We start from the raw sequence: 19,421 nt of genomic DNA, 5'->3' as shown, positions 1-19,421 counted from the left end.
CTATAAATACCGACAATCATATGATGCCTCCAGGGAAGTATCGCCCCGCCCCAAGTCCTTTCCTCTTGCCAAAAAATGAAAGAACGTGGGAAAAAAATGTTCCTTGGACATAGAGAAGTCAAAATTAGTAGTTAGTTCACGTCTCCTTAAAAAATAACGATTGAACGATCCACCATTGTCAGAGTGGGTGGTAATCCTTCATAAGTAATCATAGGCTTAAAGCCTCAATAAATACTTCTCCCATAACGGGAGAAATGACTGATCATAACTTACTCATAACACCCAACACACATCGCTTATACACAGAGTCTCTCACTTCACATGAACAAATAATATAAAACCACTTTAACATCATCATATAAGGTTTCTCGACATCGTGGACAAACCCTAACCACCTTACTATTGATATCCACATATTAAGGTCTCTGAGTATCTTCTACCCTAGTAGGGATACTATGCACACTTGTACTTTATGACCGAATAATATATATATATATATATATATATATATATATATATATAAAACAAAGTTTTTCCACAATTGTGCTTTAAATTGGACTAGGTCGCATTCCATCCTATTCAATTCTCTAATTACGTGTAGACATTACTACTAATCGTGTCAGCACATGCATGTGACCATCTCTTTTATTCTTATTAACTCAATTGATTCAATTCATAATCCATATCCATCTTCTCTCGTGTTACAATAAATTGAAACTTTCTTTGCACCATTCATGATTCACACGACCAAGAACCAACGCTATTTCTACTAATCTTTCAAATCTCACTCTCCAAACCCACATCACACGGTTCACTTTTATCTCACTCGCCACTCATAAGCGCGTCACCGTAACAATAAAACGAACGGCACCAATTAACATATGTTAAACAAAAACATTATCGTCCTCAACCCAACAGCGTCAACAACACGGTCTCTAGGAAATGAAATCATCATACTGCAATCAAATCAAATCATGCTAACTTCCATCACCACTTTACATGATCATCGTTAAAATCAAAACATTCAAAATTCTTATGAATAATCTAATCTCCCCATGTTCTGGACCCGACCCACATCAGAAAAAACTGTTTGATCCTTAAAAGTCACAATTTTTCTTTCTATTGAATTGATTTTCCACAACCCCACATGGAAAAAGAGCCACTGCTCCCATATTTCAGCCCCAAAAAACGGCTTTCCCCACTGCCTCCTCATCTTTTTCCTTTACCAGAGAATGATGAAATCGTTCTTCCTGTTACCCCTTCTGAGTTCAAGGATCGTCTCATATTCGGACCTTCATGTGCTTCACCAAGAGACCCTTCACCTTTGGCGGATGCCTTAACACTTTCACGTAATTCTCCAAAAAATTCTCCCATTTGTTCCTCTTCACACGAGTTTGCATCAGCAACATCCACACTTTGTGATTCATCATCACAACTGTCTCAACAACAACAATTATCTTCTTGGCTCATTGACCCTAATTATCCATGGCGGAAAACCAATTTACATCGCTCCAAAACTGCACCGGCTATGGCGGTTATCAGTGATTTCAATCATCCAACTGTGAAAAGACCTCAATTTGGTAGCCAATCTATTGTTCATCAAGCTTTTATTCTTCTTGTTCTTTATTTGGCTTTAGGGGTTGTAATTTATTGGTTCAATCGTCATAGTTTTACAGCAACTGAGACTCATCCTATTGTAGATGCATTGTATTTTTGTATAGTCACAATGTGCACAATTGGGTACGGTGACATTACTCCTAATAGTACTGCAACCAAGATTTTCTCTATATTGTTTGTGTTGATTGGTTTTGGTTTTGTTGATATATTGCTCAGTGGAATGGTTAGTTATGTTCTTGATTTGCAAGAGAATCATTTGTTGAGGGCAGTGAAGGGAAGGGGTGCCAAGGACGGGAGGTCGTATATAGTTGATGTGAAGAAAGGTAGGATGAGGATTAGGATGAAGGTGGCATTGGCATTGGGGGTTGTGGTACTTTGTATTGGAGTTGGTGTTGTGGTTATGCATTTTGTGGAAAGTCTTGGGTGGGTAGATTCCTTTTACCTTTCGGTTATGTCTGTTACAACGGTGGGGTATGGTGATCATGCTTTCAAGACTTTGCATGGCCGTATCTTCGCTGCAATTTGGTTGCTCGTGTCTACGCTTGCAGTTGCCCGAGCTTTCCTTTATTTGGCTGAGGCAAGAGTGGATAAGCGGCATAGGAGGATGGCAAAGTGGATTCTTGGTCAGGATATGACTGTTGCTGAGTTTCTTGCTGCTGATATAGACAACAATGGATTTGTGAGGTATGGATCAATATGTTTCCATTGCATAAGTTTTAAGTTAGTTTTTATATCAATAGAGGTTTCTGTCTTGTGAAAGTAGAACATGAAATGCATTTAATACTTTGTGTTTAGTAAATTGCATATGAAATAAATTCGTATGTAGTGTTTTTCTGTAACACATGCTTTCTACCTCTCCTAGAATTCAGGACTATTTAACTAGATTGTTTATAATTCTGCACCACCTACAGAAAATACGATAGTATCAATAGTTTATCAAAACTGGCTTTAGAGATTTGTATTTGAGAGACAAATTGTATGTTGAGGATGGAGTTGAAAATTTGACAGGGAAATAGAAAGGGAATTGATTCATAGTCTGTCGTAGATGGGATTAGTTCAACCCCTAAGTTTCTAGAAGGTAGGAACTCTAATAAATAACATAACACTGTCATTATCTCATTATTCTTTGCTTGATGGTTAAGCCCAAATTTAAACACATTTCGTGTGTGTTTGGTTCCACTATAAGAGGAGTCAAAAATCAAAATTATTCTGGAAGTGTATATTCGATTTTGACATATTTGGTTGCTCTCGATAAGATAGGAGAAATCACCATTGGTATAACTCACAATGGCTATATAGTTCATATCAATGCCCCATTGTGAGTTATACCAATGGTGATTTCTCCTATCTTATTGATAAGCCATGCCCTGATGAGTTATTCATGGCTGTGATACAGATGAGCCATGGTCTCAATTTCTGTTATTATTATTGTTATATACTAAATTTTCTTATGCTGTAAGGCTTCTAAATGTTGTTCCTGGTGGATTTGGGGAAGTTTTAATCCTTGCTGTGTTTATGATTGTGATGAGACCCTTGAGTCCAATAATCCCAAGGATATGGGCATCTTGGAGGTTCGGAAGTTAAACTGTAAAGTTGAGGGGTTAACAGGATACTCTAGGAGCCAAAAGGAAGGGACACATGGAGAACAACCCAGGGACTCGGAGTAGTTAGTTTTGACGATTAGGCAAAGTGTTGGCACCACAAGGGTTGTGGGAAGAGGCAAAGAAGTTTTATCATTGAGGTTATGGCTTAGGCTTCATACCAACCAGTTCTTTATGTTGATGATCTCTCCAACCATCATCTTGCTAAGTTTTTTTTTTCTCCCATAATGTTCATCTCTCTAGCGTCTCCCATGTCCCTGAGTTTCCTTTTCGCCATGTTTAGATCCCTAATTATATATTCATTTGTAACAAGTTAAAAATTTAATAAGCTTTAGCTTGAAGGGGGAATGTTAGAATATATAAAAATATATCTGAAACATAGATACCCTGTAACTTTGGCAGTTTTTGTATATTTTATCATGCATCTTTCTGTCTCTAATGCTCTATATAAGTTTTCATAATTTTAACTCCCATTTAGAAGTATAATGCTCATATAAAGGCTTTTCGTTAAGATTCATCAATTTTTTGCAGCTGTTTAGGTTTTTAATGCTAAATAAACAATTTTGAGACAAGACTGCAATTTCTTAATTTGCAGTAAACGGCATTGGTGGTTGGTGATGCCTACTGATTGGCTTTAACATTTGATAATGTTTCTCTTAAGAATCATAGTTGGGCCTAACTCAACCTTATAAAACCGACTTGTAAGATGAGGATTGCCTCCACTTATAAACAAATGTTCAGGCATATATTGTCCGATGTGAAACACTTAACATACCCTCTTACGCCCAGGTTGGACTTTTGGAGCGTGAATATAAATGGTGGGTGGCCGATAAGAGAAACCTGATAGTAGGTGGCCCAATAGATTTTAAACCGGACTCTGATACCATCATAAGAACATGTGGGACTCTTAACAGTTTTTATATCTGTTCGGTGGTTAGTTCTGAGTGAAATGCTAATAAGAGGATTTTGAGTGGATGTTTCTATAAGATTTCACTGGCACAATTTTTCCATTCAATGTGCATTTTGTTAGTTTTTATTCATATGATACAATCCTTTTACTTAGAGGTTTGAATATACATGGATAGAATCCATGAAACACCCATAGAGGAAGATAGACTAGATGAAGGAAAGTCCAGAAGAATTTAGTTGCTTAAGTGCCTTGTCCTATACATACCAGTCAGTAAAACCTTTTATATGGTAAAAGAAAAAGATACAGGATCTTCCCTGGATATCTAGGTTTATTGTGCGTATACCATATATCATATTCTTATGACACTAGTACTTTCCCAATGTGTTTTTCTTTGTTTCATGTCCTTAACAACAACATTATTGTTTCTCTTCTTGTGTTTGTATCATGTTCTATAATTTTCATCCTTGAAAGAATTGTTAATTTATTTTTATTGAAATTCACAACACATATCTTGTGCTTTCGCTGAATATATTAAGATTTTGGGTATGCAGCAAATCAGAATATGTTATATACAAGCTAAAGGAGATGGGAAAAGTATCAGAGAAGGACATCATGCAGATCAGTGAGAAATTTGATAGACTAGATACCGGCAACTTTGGAAAAATAACACTTGGTGATCTCATGGAGGGTCATAATGGATGAACTCGATCAGCGTGGCTGGCTATCCGATGATCAAGGTTTTATTTTTGGATAGACAAATGTTAGTGTGTTATGTTAGTTTCTAGAGTTTGAACCATGAACCTCATGGTTAGTACTCCTTCGGTCCGGTGTCTCTCGACTCACCATTTGAGCTGCCTCTGATGATCAAGGTGATTCCATATCCAGTTTTGTCACATAAAGAAGGGAGTGCCAGATTCTCAAGTTGCACGGGAACATTTTTCATTTTCGAGCTGGGAAGGAGATAGTAGATTATTAGATTATCAAGTTACATAGAAGTGATTTTCCCTCTCATACCCTTCTGTCTGTCACCATTGAGACAGCTTGACGAGGCAGCTTGAAATTCAGGGTTCTTTTGCCAGCATTTTGCAACTGATCTTGATGAAATTCCGGGTATTACCAATTAAAATCGTATTGTTAGGTTTGACGACATGGCTTGTGGTGATGGAGGGGACAATTTTGGTTGGTTAAATAATTAATTTGTACATAATCTTTTTTGAAAATGAATAAATAATGTATTGATTCTTTTCTTCAGATTATCTCTTTGTTAGTTGTGCAAATCAATGTTTCTATTAGCCAAGGTTGTATGTAGTTCTCATTTGAGTACTTGCATAGTCCTATTCTGAGTTGAATAAAGATACTTCATACTTGCATTCATATATTTCTGATGAGTTAAGTAATGAAATAGCAGTTTCAGTTGTATTTTGTTTCTGAATGTTTTAGATTGCAAAGCAAGTAAGATGAAACTTCAATTTTCCTGTTGGGTTTTTGGGCTTGATACTAACTTTTTTAATGGTGGTTCGTTCAGATTTCGTAACAAAAAAAAACAGAAAAAACTGTTCGATTCTTAAAAGTCACAATTTTTCTCTCTATTGAATCGACTTTCCACAACCCCACATCGAAAAAGAGCCACTGCTTCCATATTTCAGCCCCAGAAAAAGGCTTTCCCCATTGCCTCCTCACCCTTTTCCTTTACCAGAAATGGATCTTCCTGTTGCCCCTTCTGAATTCAAAGATCATCTCATCTTTGGACCTTCATGTGCTTCACCAAGAAACCCTTCACCTCTTGTGGATGCCTCAACTCTTTTACGTGATTCTCCAAGATCTTCTTCCACTTGTTCCTCCTCGCACGAGTTTGCATCAGCAACATCCACACTTTGTGATTCATCACAGCACTCTCAACAACAACAATTATCTTCTTGGCTCATTGACCCTAATTATCCATGGTGCAAAACCAATTTACATCCCTCCAAATCTGCACCGGCTATGGCGGTTATCAATTATTTCGGTCATCCAACTGTGAAAAGACCTCAATTCGGTAACCAATCTATAGTTCATCAAGCTTTTATTTTTCTTGTGATTTATTTGGCTTTTGGGGTTGTTATCTATTGGTTCAATCGTCATAGTTTTACAGCAACTGAGACTCATCCTATTGTAGATGCATTGTATTTTTGTATAGTCTCGATGTGCACAATTGGATACGGTGACATTACTCCTGATAGTACCGCAACCAAGATTCTCTCTATATTGTTTGTGTTGTTGGGTTATGGCTTTGTTGATATATTGCTCAATGGAATGGTTAGTTATGTTCTTGATTCGCAAGAGAATCATTTGTTGAGGGCAGTGAAGAGAAGGGGTGCGAAGGATGGGTGGTCATATATAGCTGATGTGGAGAAAGGTAGAATAAGGATTAGGATGAAGGTGGCATTGGCATTGGGGGTTGTGGTACTTTGTATTGGAGTCGGTGTCGGGGTTATGCATTTTGTGGAAAGGCTTGGGTGGATAGATTCCTTTTACCTTTCGGTTATGTCTGTGACAACAGTGGGCTATGGTGATCATGCGTTCAAGACTATGCATGGTCGTATCTTTGCTGCAATTTGGTTGCTTGTGTCTACGTTTGCGGTGGCCCGAGCTTTCCTTTATTTGGCTGAGGCGAGAGTGGATAAGCGGCATAGGCGGATGGTAAAGTGGATTCTTGATCAGGACATGACTGTTGCTGAGTTTCTTGCTGCTGACATAGACAATAATGGATTTGTGAGGTATGGATCAATATGTTTATTCCATTGGATAAATTTAAGTTATTTTTTATGCCAATAGAAGTTTCTGTCTGTGAAAGTAGAACTTGAAATGACTTTGCATATGAAAAACTTTGTATGCAGTGTTTCTCTGTTGTCGATTGGTTGTCTTTAACATTTGATAATATTTCTCTTAAGAATCGTGGTTGGACGTAACTGAATCTTATAAAACTGACTTGTAAGATGAGGAATGTCCCCGGTTATAAACAGTTGTTCATGCCATATATTTATGGTGTTTGTACCATGTTCTATAATTTTCATCCTTGAAAGACTTGTTAATTTATTTTGTCACATATATCTTGTGCTTTCACTGAATACATTAAGATTTTTGGTATGCAGTAAATCAGAATATGTTGTATACAAGCTGAAGGAGATGGGAAAAGTGACAGAGAAGGACATCATGCAGATCAGTGAGAAATTTGATAGACTGGATACCGGCAACTTTGGAAAAATAACACTTGGTGATCTCATGGAGGGTCATAACGGATGAGCTCGATCGTGACTATCCGACGATCAAGGTTTTTTTTGGATGGAGAAATGTTAGTGAGTTATGTTAGTTTCGAGAGTTTGAACCATGAACCTCGTGGTTAGTACTCCTTCGGTTTGGGTTATCTCTTGGCTAATTGTGCAAACCAATGGGGAACATGTTGGTATTGTTTTGGCCAAGATGCTTCTATGAGCCAAGGTTGTAGTTAAGTACTTGCATAGTCCTACTCTGAGTTGAATAAAGATACTTCATACTTGCATTCATATATTTCCGAGTTAAGTAAAGAAAATAACAGTTCCAATTGTAATTTGTTTCTGAATGTTTTAGATTGTGCACGTGCCTTACAAAGCAAGTAAGATGAAACTTCGATTTTCCTTTTGGGTTTTGGGCCTGTTAGTAACTTTTATAAGAAAAATAGTCATCATCATGACAGTATGTAACGAGAAAAATAGCAAGGGAAGTCGTTCAGATTTCTCAAAGTTGTTACAAGAAGGATAACTTTGTCCAAGGCGGTTATTCAAGCTATTATGATATATCTAAAGATAGTTTACGAATATTTTTAAAAGTATTGTTAATGACATAAAGAAGAAATAATGAGATTTTATTTGGGGCGGTAATGAGGTTAGAAAGCTATATGATAGGTTGGAATATAAAGAAGAAAAATATTGAACTATCTTCCAATTCCAACCATGTTTGTTTTGTCTCACTATATATAGAATATAATTGTCCATGATCTACTGTACTATACCACATGGCAACATGCATAATTGGATTAACAATGGAAATTTTCCATAGCATAGGCCTCATATGTAAGCTAGGTAGGACACAAACAGAAGATACAGATTCATTTCATATTCTTCCCTGACACAGAGCCTATTTCATGAAGTCAGCATATTGGATGAATATTGGATCGAGGTTAAACGGTTTTGATTTGAATACCGATCAAAAATTGTTCGACATATGTTATATGAGTGAGAAAATTACCAATTATTTTTGATATACTTGTTGATTTTTCTGACATTTATCTAATATTTTTGACATATATTTTTTGAATGTCAGACATGGATGATTTTCAAACACCGATCATACGATGTTAATACGAAAAGGGTGTGTGAGCGAATGAATTTGAGTGATGGGCTTAACAATTTATCTGAAAAGCCTGACATCTTTGACAATTTCTAAACCTTTTGACTTGTCTAGCTATCCCTTAGTCCATTACATACTTTTGAGCAACTAGATTCTTCTTCCACAACCAATTTATAAATTCACAAAACTCTATAATTAGGTTACGGTTTCATTTTGATTGAACAAGCATCAAGTGAGCCACCAAACAAAGAGAAAATGACAAAAACACATAGTGCTAGTCAAAGCCACACATTATCTAAAACTTGTGCAGTCTTTTGACCATTAACAAGAATATTAAAAACACATTAAACAACAAAGGCTCAAGTAAACTTGTGTTTGGCACCATTCTCCATGTAAATTGTTTGACAAAGTTACCTTAATTTGGCACAATTGAAAGAGGTTAATTGAGTGAGATAAAATAATAAAACACATAAGTCATAGATTCTCAACTCATTAAAAAAACATGTGAATGTGATTGATTGTTTGTATAAAGTAGTAGACTAGTTGGAATTAGGTATGAGTATTTTCATTAACCAATTGGTCTTTGGACTATTTTTTGTTTTTGATTCTTAGTATGAAAAGGGTCTAATTTTGTACTATAGTAGATAGTAAAAAGAAAGAATTAGGTGTGGTTTTTGATTTTGTTCTCAAAAGGCTGCTTTCATTATGTTTTCTTTTAACGTTTTATCTTTATTTGTTTTGCTTGTTTTTGTGTAAGAAACAATCATTATTTATGTTTCCATTTTGGAAAATAAACAAAGTGGTAATGATAGCTTAGGAGAGAATTCAACCAAATTCATAGTTGAATGGAAAGTTGTACATAATTAAGTTTTACTAGTACATCTGTGATATGTGACTTGGTAAAAGTTCATAATTATGTTATTGTCCTAGTGCATCTGTGACTTAATAAACGGTTGTATATTTCAAAAGCTTCTTTTGGGTTTTTGAAGAATCAATCAAAGCAATCTCAATTGTCATGATCATGCTTTATCCCTATGATATGGAGGTTTATAGCTGACTCTTTCTTCTAACCTTTGCAAAATGGGAGGTATCCGTTAGACATGACCGTATATCTCGTTAATTTTTGACAGACACAGTTAAATTTTTGGATTTGTATTATCTATTTTGTCTTTTTCGTCTCATTTTTCAATAGGTAGATCATTTTTTATATATATGTATTTTTTTTAGATTTTAAAGATGCATGGTTCACCGGATTGATTCAATCCATTCTTTGATAGAACGAGACAAGGTTTTCGGTCCATTCCTTTGTCATATTTGTGTGCTTTCGACTCTGTTTTATTTTTTGATCTGACTTTTTCAAAACAAATCTAAATAGGATGAACATCATATTTATCACCTCTACGTATATTCTTATTTTAAAGTATTATGAATACCGCGGTAAGGAAAAAACTCTTTTGAAGTGGTTCAACTAAATTCTTTAAATTTTAAAACTATACATACACATTATATTTTGCATTTTAAACCTTTTTTCACTAGAATAATACATTCCGAATTTATTTTGTTTGTAACTTTAGATTAAGCTCTTGAATACACCATTGTAACAATATATAAGATACATTTATTATGAAGAGTGTAAATATATTAGTACTCTAAAATATCGTGTAAAGGTTAATTTGGCGGTTAACATGAGAAAATATACTGTTATTCTATCCACGATCACGTGAGAATACTTTCGATACAAATGAGTTTGTCCTTTCACTCGAACCAAAAAATCATGATATCACTATTGGGATCAGTTCAAGGGGTCAACATGAAATAACATTTTTGTTTTGAAACTTTTCTTTAATAACAATACACTTTTGTGAGAGACATATTATTATGTTACTTAATTTTTCTTTTTAATGTTGTTTTTCCTTCAACATATACTAATTGTGCTTTGTGCTTAAACTGTCAGTGCTGAAAACATGCAAGTGATTGAACGGATCTATCAAATGGATCTAACATTTGCCTATAACAAAAATCAGAAGAACTCAATGATTTAGTAAAAAGGCTATTTTTTCTTGATGATGTTGGTGGGTCATAGGAGGATGAATACACGTCTTATAGATTAATAATATTAAAGTGGAAAAATATTATATTAGGTAGAACAGTCAATAATATGCTTGACTTATGAAAGAATCAAATGAAAGAGGAACCTTTCACATTATTAAAGACTCAACTCTAGCTAGTGTGGAACCATTGGAAGCTATGCTGCCGTAGACAATAATAAACTTATACTATTATTATACATCAAAGATTAGATAATAAAAAATGTAATGAAAATTATAACAAGTTAGAACATTCCATGTGAGTGTGTTTGATTGGTGAAATGGTGACTTTAGCCTTCAAGTCAATTTGGAAATAATTATTATGAAGGAAAAATAAAATGAGTTAGAGGCTAAAAAGTGATTGTGGATGTGGATTAGTTTACTACCATATATTATTATATTTATGCTGCATGACAAAGCAATAGTCATTGATTAAAATATTTGGAATACAGAAAACTTGTTCTTTAAGTTAAATTTAGTAGATTATGTGTTTGAAGGAGAGGCTTTTGTTCTCCAAGATGAAACAATTGGTTTGTGTGAGGAAGTTTCTAACCTATTATTCATACTGATTTGAGGGGTGTGGGGACAAAATGGAACAACATTAAGTAATAATTAAGATTACTAAGTGATTAAGATGTTATATTTTTTTTATCCAAAAAATTAAGACAATGTGTATATGTGAAGTACTTTTTACCTCATTCTTAACTAGTAAAAAGAAACTACCTATCATTATTGTTTTCCAACATTATGATATGCACAAAGAAGAATTTATTTTCATTAAAATATAGAATAACCTCCCCTTTTATTAATAAAAAGAAGTTATACTATATTTTAATAAAAAATAAATAAACTGTTAATATTATATGATTTTTTTACCAACTATTTTGAAGATAAAATTAAATTTATAAGGATAAATTTAATTTGTGTTGGATTGAATTTGGTCTAACATATTATCATTCAATCCGTTTAGATTTTAATGGATTGAGTTTTTTTTACCACATTGAATGGTCACTTTGTAGATTATGTATAAAATAAAATAAAGTATTTTAATAATTTCCTTTTTAAGTTAATAATTGAAACATAATTTAATAATATAATTTTATATATTTTCAACTCTTAAATTAAATAAAGCACATCATATAATTTATAATAAAATTGATCCATACGTCATAATATTTAATAATAATACTAAATTTCAAAGAACATATAATTTTTATAAAAATTATAAGTTAAAAACTATACAAAAAAAACTAAAGAATGATTAATGTTAACGTGTGCTCAAAAATACAAGTTAGGAGTTTAGTTGTAAAAATATATTTTTTTAAATGTGTGCATTCAATTATTTAAAAATGTAATATTATTTTATTCAATTTTTTTTCTCTATTTTTAGTATTCTTAACTTGTACTTTAGGTACAAGTTATCATGACTTATAAATTATATATTTAATCTTAAAATTAAGTAAATTGATTTGTCTCGCAATGAGAATAAAAAAATAAGAAGAAAATTAATTTTTATTTTCATTTAAGATAATAATAAAAAAATAAAAAATTATTAGATTTAATTATAATTTTAATCTTAGTATTTTATCTTTTTTTAGATTTTGATCTTCCATTTTAAAAACCACGATTTTGGTCCCTTTTTAAAGTTTTGTATTAAATTTTAGTTATTTTTAGAGATTAAAATCCAATACAAAAATTAAAAAACAAAACAAAAATATAATTTTTAAAATATGAGATAAAAAAAATAAAATTGAGGATTAGAATTACAATTAAATCAAATTATTAATGTTGTATTAATTAGTTCAAAAACTCAAACCCAATATCTTAACTAAAGTTTTACAAATTGAACTTATAAGTTGAATATTTATGGTTTGTTTTTTATCAACAATTTATGAGTCAACTCGCATAAATATGGTTTCAATTGAATTAAGAATTTAAATTTTATGTATTTTCCTCTATCTCATTTTTTCTAATTCTCTAAATTTAGAGTCTTGTTTGGATTGACTAAATAAATTTTTCTGTTTATATAAGTAAGTTTTTGATAGTTTTTATAAAAACAAATTTTTTATAAAAAAAATTTTTAGAGTCATGCTAACTTCTGCTATTAATTAAAAAAAAAAAAACAAATACACAATTTCAAAGAATTTTGTTACATTTATTTTTTATTTTTTAATTTAAGTAAAGACACAAATAACATTATCCATTTTAATAAAGGTAAACTGAAGAAGCAAAGAGAAACTTATTTTTGACATGAAATCGAAATTTGTTGGCCTAATAAAAGGCTAAGGAGTTGTACTTGCCACCAGCAACGGTGTTAAAATAGCACTTTCACAGTCTTTTCAGTTTTATTGATGGTGTATGGTATCTTGCGTGACAATCACATTTTCCTACTTGTTTATGCAAATGCAACCCTTTTTAATGCAAATTATAGGTTGTAAGTTGGTTCACCGCCCCCACCTTTACACTGTTGATTGATTGATCATTATCATGAAGATATAAAAAATAAAACTTGTAATTTTGTGTGTAAATTAATGTGCTGCTTCTTATACATTTAACTAATTTCAGAAACATAGAATAACCTGTAAATTGTTGTTATACATTTAACTTGTAACTTTGTTACCTTTATTTGAAGAACCATAGAATAACTTACTTAACCTTGTAAAAAAAAAGTCATATTTAATTCAAACATCCTTGTTGTGATTGTAATGAAATCATTAATGTGTAACAATTTTAATATGAAATACCTTTAATAAGATTCTTCTTGTCGGTTACTTTTGATTTTATTTTGGTTCGTGGGAATATAGGGGCTCTTTGGCGATGTACATTCAATTCATTTAGAGTTCAGGAGTGTTCCTTTCTTTTCTTTTCTTTTTTGTTTATTTGTTGTTTTATATAGTTGTTTGTGTTTTTTTTATGGTATATGTGATTAGGGGTGGCAAAACGGGCTCGGTCCGTTGGACATGCCCGTTTTGTCCGTATTTTTGTGCGGGACAGGCCAAGGATTTAGGCCCGCATCCTCAACTATGACCGCCCCGCCCTGTTTTTTTGCGGGCTTTTGTGGGACGGCGTTTGCCACCCCTATATGTGATTATGTTCCGTTGTTCCTAATGCATTATGCATATTTTAGTATAATTGGATATAGATTAATTCCATAAACACTTTCTTGTTCACAACTACAAGTTGTTGGTGCAAAGTTAGAATAAATGATGAACGGAAATATTCTATTAAGAGAATGACGGCTACAAAAACATGATAAAAGTTACAATGATTGCCACCCTATTTATAAGCTAAAACTAGGGTTACTAGAATAGGATAAAATACTAAAATACCCTCTAACAAACTTAGGGGCTAAGAAAATAGTACAACTAATAAATATGAATTACTTCTAATACCATCCCTTAATTCATATTCCATCAAAACTTGTAACACCAATTCCATCCCTTAATCTGAGAAATTGATCAGTCTTGATAGCTTTCGTCAGAACATCTGCCAACTGTTTCTGAGTGCTGCAGTGTACAACTTCTAACACTCCCCTCTGAACTTGATGTCTCAGAAAATGATACTTGGTCTCAATGTGCTTGCTTCTCCCATGCAACACTGGGTTTCTGGCAAGATTGATTGCAAACTTGTTGTCAATCATCAGCTTCAGAGGTTTGTTTACTTTAATCTTCAGATCCCGCAATAGATTCAGAATCCACACAGCTTGGCATGCAGTAACAGCACCTGCAATGTATTCAGCTTCACAAGTTGACAACGCCACAACAGGTTGCTTCTTGGAACACCAAGAAATGGGACCTCCCAGAAATTTGAATAAGTATCCAGACGTACTTCTTCTATCAACTCTGTCTCCACACCAATCAGAATCTGAATAACTCAGAAGTTCTGACTCATCCTTTCTTCCAGAAAGAAATAATACTCCATACTTCAGAGTTCCCTTGATATACCTCAGAATCCTGACAGCAGCTTGGTAATGGGACCACTTAGGTTTACTCATGAACCTACTAACCATTCCAACTGAATAGCAAATATCAGGTCTGGTATTGCACAAATACCTCAGAGAACCAACCAACTGTTTGAAGGTTGTAGCCTCCACATCCTTTCCATCAGAGTCAGAATCCAGTTTCTGGTTTGTATCAGAAGGTGTGACAACAATCTTACAATTCTTCAGATTAAATCTCTTCAGAATTTCTAATTCATACTTGAGCTGATGCAAAATAATACCTTTCTTAGAGTATCTGAATTCCATCCCTAGAAAGTATGTCATTTTGCCTAGATCAGTCATTTCGAATTCATTCATCAGAGCTTTCTTGAACTTGGCTATCTCCTGTTCAGAACTTCCAGTCAGCAGTATATCATCAACATATAAACATACCAGAGTCATATTTCCTTCAGAAGTATGCTGAACATAGACACCGTACTCCATCTCACATTTCTAAAAGCCTTGCTTCTTGAAAAATGAATCAATCTTCTGATTCCAAGCTTTGGGCGCTTGTTTCAATCCATATAGAGCTTTGTATAATCTGTACACCATCCCTTCCTGATTCTTTTTCACAAATCCAGGAGGTTGTGACACGTAAACTTCTTCTTCTAATGGACCGTTCAGAAATGCAGATTTTACATCTAAATGCATCAGAGGCCAATTCCTGTTAGCAGCTATTGCAATCACCATTCTGATTGTTTCATGTCTTGCTACAGGTGCAAACACTTCAGAGTAATCCAGCCCAGGTTTCTGTAGAAATCCTCTGGCTACCAACCTTGCTTTATGTTTGCCAATTGAACCATCTGGCTTTAACTTCTGCTTGAAAATCCATCTGACGCTAATGGCTTTCTTGTCTTTTGGAAGTTCTGTCAGCTTCCAAGTCTTGTTTCTCTCTATAGCATCAAGTTCTTCTTTCATGGCCTTCAGCCAGAGCTTCTGCTTAAGAGCCTCTTCTGTACTTATGGGTTCAGAGTCTACTAACATGGCACACTGAATAACTTCTCCTTCAGAGTCTACTTCAATGTCTTGCAGCATGTCAAATTCTGCATATCTTCTGGGGATGTTTCTGATTCTTTGTGGTCTCTGAACTTGTTCAGAGTCTTGAGCTTCAGAGTTTCTAGCTTCAGATGGTTGACTTCCTCCAGAGTTTTGACCATCTTCAGGGGCTGGCATATTTCCAGAGTCTGAATTGCCACCAGAATCTGGATTACCATCAGAGTCTGGATCATCAGAGTCACCTTCATCTTCTGAGTCTTCTCCAGAGTCAGAATCACTATCAGAATCAGAATCAACGTCAGAGTTTACTCCAACTTCAGAAATTCTTAACTCTGACCTTTCTTCAGAAGTTCTAACATCATAATCAGATTGAGACTTATCCCAATTCCAAAATTCTGATTCCTTCACAATCACATCTCTGCTGAATTCAATTTTGTTGGTTTCTGGACAATAGAGCTTGTATGCACCTGTACTGTGGTACCCTATCAGAATCATCACTTTGCTTATATCATCCAGCTTCTGTCTTTTGGCTTCTGGAACATGTTTATAGCAAACAGAACCAAACACGTTCAGATGACTAACACTTTGCTTATCTCCAGTCCACTTCTGTATTGGAACTATTTCCTTCAACTTCTTCGTAGGACATCGGTTGAGTACATACGTTGCAGTGGCAACAGCTTCTCCCCAGAGCTTCTGAGGAAGTTTCTTCTCCTTCAGCATGCTTCTTACCATATCAAGCAAAGTGCAGTTTCTTCTTTCAGCAAGACCATTGTGTTGAGGGGTATAAGGAGCAGTAACCTCATGCTCAATTCCATTCTCCTCACAGAACGTCTGGAACTCTTTGGAGTTATACTCACCTCCACCGTCAGTTCTAAGAATCTTCAACTTCTGACCACTCTGATTCTCAGCCTTCATTCTGAACTTCTTGAATTCATCAAACACCTCGTGTTTAAACTTAATAAGGGATACCCATGTTATTCTTGTGAATTCATCAACAAATAACACAAAGTATTTATTCCTCCAATCGATGCTACTGGAAATGGACCACACACATCAGAATGTACAACTCCCAAGACATGTTTTGCTCTTGGAGCAGTTTCTGACGCAAATGGCAATCGTGGTTGTTTTCCTTCCATGCAAACTTTGCATGACTTTTCAGGCTTCTTAATTGCAGGAATTCCATGTACCAACTTCTTTGAATTCAGATGTTTTAAGCTTCTGAAATTCAAATGACCAAATCTTCTGTGCCACAACTCACTCTCCTTCTCAGCACTTGTTGCACTAAGACATTCTGAGTCTGTAGTTCTGACATTCACCTTGAATGTTCTATTCCTTCCCTGTTCTGACTCCATAATCAACTTCTGATTGCAGTCATACAGCTTCAGAAGATTGTCCTTCATGGTAACTGAAAAACCTTTCTCAATTAATTGTCCCACACTCATCAGATTGCTTCTGATGTCAGGTACATACCATACGTTCTGAATCAATGCTATTTTCCCATTATCCAGAATCACTCTGACATTTCCCATACCTTCTGCATTAAGATATTTGTCATCAGCACATCTGATCTTTGTCCTCTTTTCAGAGTCAAAGTCAACCAGCCATTTCTTGTTTCCAGTAAGATGATTTGAACAACCAGTGTCCATATACCACCAGTCTATCAGATCCATGTCATCAGATTCAGAGGCCATCAATAGCACAAATTCGTCATCAGAACTTCTGGCTATATTTGCTTCTTCTGATTTTCTCTCCTTGTTTGACCAACAGTCTCTAGCAAAGTGACCAAACTTCTTACAACAGTAACATTGGATCTTCTTCTTGTCATACTTCTCTTTTCCCTTTTGAGCATTCTTTTGTCTATCAGAGGTTGAGCTTTCTGACTTCTGACCACCATCAGATATTCTCCTGGCTTCTGACTGCTTCTGATACCTCCTATCAGAAGTTGCTTTCAGAGCCTGCTGCTCTACTTCCCTTTCAGAAGTTCTCTCAGTCAAACGCGACTCTTGCCCTTCTAGACTGCTCTGCAGCTCTTCAATTCTCATGGTGATCAGATCTTTGGAATGTTCTATTGCTACCACAATGTAATCAAATTGACAGGTAAGGGATCTCAATACCTTCTCCATGATTGTTTCTTCAGAAAGAGTTTCTCCACACGCTTTCATCTCATTAGTGATCAGAATCACTCTGGAGATGTATTCAGAAACTTTCTCATTATTCTTCATGTTGAGATTCTCATATTGCTTTCTCAAGGACTGAAGCTTCACCTTCTTCACTGATGCGTCACCACCATAACATCTAACCAGTGTGTCCCACGTAGCCTTTGCTGTCGTTGAATCTGCAATCTTCTCAAACACATTTACATCAACACATTGATGAATGAAGAACAATGCTTTCTGATCCTTCTTCCTTACTTCCTTCTGCGCATTTTTCTGTTCATCCGTCGCATCTGCTGCTACCGGAACATAACCATCAGTGACAAGATCTAGAACATCTTGAGCACCGAACAGTACACGCATTTGGATCATCCAACGATTCCAGTTTTTACCGTCAAATACTGGAAGTTTGGTGTTCATGTTGCCGTTTTCGTTCATCTTTCTACCTTGCACAGTACACTCAGATTTCTCACAGTGTTTCCCAACCCACAGAATTAAAATTCTGATCAGATTTTGTTCAAGATTCAACACGAATCTAAGAATCAAAATCAAACACACAAGACCTCACGTTCACTCGTGTTTCCCGTGTTTCCCAATGAATCCGAACCGGAGCTCTAGATACCAATTGTTGGTGCAAAGGTAGAATAAATGATGAACGGAAATATTCTATTAAGAGAATGACGGCTACAAAAACATGATAAAAGTTACAATGATTGCCACCCTATTTATAAGCTAAAACTAGGGTTACTAGAATAGGATAAAATACTAAAATACCCTCTAACAAACTTAGGGGCTAAGAAAATAGTACAACTAATAAATATGAATTACTTCTAATACAAGTACCATTTTTAACGTTGCATGCGAAAGAGATGTATTTTCGGCTATCGATGCAACGTAACGAAGGGTGTATGAAAAGTGCACACTTTACTTTTTGGTTTTAAAAAAATCGATGGGTATGTGATAAGTTCAAGGGTTCGATCCTTAGGGAGACCTTTTTAGGATTCTGAAATGGCGAAAACACATGTCCCCCGATTTTGTAATTTCACCGACAGATATATCATATTTTCACCTCGGTTATCTCATAAAACTAAGGGGTAAAATAATTTTGAATTTATTAAAACCTAATATGGATTGCTTATTTCACTAAACCCTATACTGAACATATAACTTCTCAAAATTGTTTAGAAAAAATTATATGAACAATTGTGTTATATTTGAAGAACAACTTACATCGATTATGATTTTGAAGCATCTTGCAACTCATCATTTTTCTCACGATGTTTTATGGTTAAAATTTCTCCAATGTTTCAAGTTCTTTATTCAACACTTTTTTTCTACTAATTCATTCTTGAAAGCATAAAATTTGATGCTTTGAAAAATGAACAAATATCGAAAAAAGTTGAACGAAAACTAGAAGTATTTGAGAGATTTTAACTATAAAACAACGTGAGATGAATGATAAGTTGTAGAATGCTAAAAAATCATTAATCAATGTAAGATAAGTTTCAGATACACCATAATTTCACATATGATTATTTCCAAAATTAATTTACTAGGTTATTTGTTCAAAGAGAGGTTAGTGAAATAAACAATCGACAATAGATATGATAAACTCAACTAGACGGAACAAGATGAGAGTTGTACAAAAAATCACAAAAAACATAATCTCAATATCAATATCAACACCAAAAATAACAACAACATCAAACACAA

At 34.4% G+C, this 19,421-nt stretch overlaps 2 protein-coding genes across 3 annotated transcripts; both read left to right on the top strand.

The window, feature by feature from the left end:
• The first annotated feature begins 678 nt into the window (after window positions 1-678).
• On the top strand, window positions 679-7,786 carry LOC127100810 (two-pore potassium channel 3). Of its 2 annotated transcripts, XR_007794478.1 has the most exons (3): window positions 679-2,301; window positions 4,680-4,929; window positions 7,501-7,786. XR_007794478.1 is itself a non-coding variant. In XM_051038088.1 (2 exons), the coding sequence occupies exons 1-2, from the start codon at window positions 1,148-1,150 to the stop codon at window positions 4,828-4,830; spliced, it is 1,305 nt and encodes a 434-aa protein (XP_050894045.1). In that variant the 5' UTR covers window positions 679-1,147; the 3' UTR covers window positions 4,831-5,506. The 2 variants fall into 2 exon arrangements, 1 of the variants encoding a protein (XP_050894045.1); XM_051038088.1 differs by lacking the exon at window positions 7,501-7,786 and having other exon boundaries at window positions 4,680-5,506.
• Window positions 5,636-7,489, top strand: LOC127100811 (two-pore potassium channel 3). The gene is made up of 2 exons (XM_051038089.1): window positions 5,636-6,884; window positions 7,260-7,489. Exons 1-2 carry the CDS (start codon window positions 5,827-5,829, stop codon window positions 7,408-7,410), a joined length of 1,209 nt encoding a protein of 402 aa, XP_050894046.1. The 5' UTR covers window positions 5,636-5,826; the 3' UTR covers window positions 7,411-7,489.
• Window positions 7,787-19,421: the final 11,635 nt, after the last annotated feature.

Source organism: Lathyrus oleraceus, chromosome 7 (assembly GCF_024323335.1).
Source record: "Lathyrus oleraceus cultivar Zhongwan6 chromosome 7, CAAS_Psat_ZW6_1.0, whole genome shotgun sequence".
NCBI lineage: Eukaryota > Viridiplantae > Streptophyta > Magnoliopsida > Fabales > Fabaceae > Lathyrus > Lathyrus oleraceus.
The sequence above is the reverse complement of the archived record's forward strand: the minus strand, read 5'-3'. Positions and strand labels throughout refer to the sequence as shown.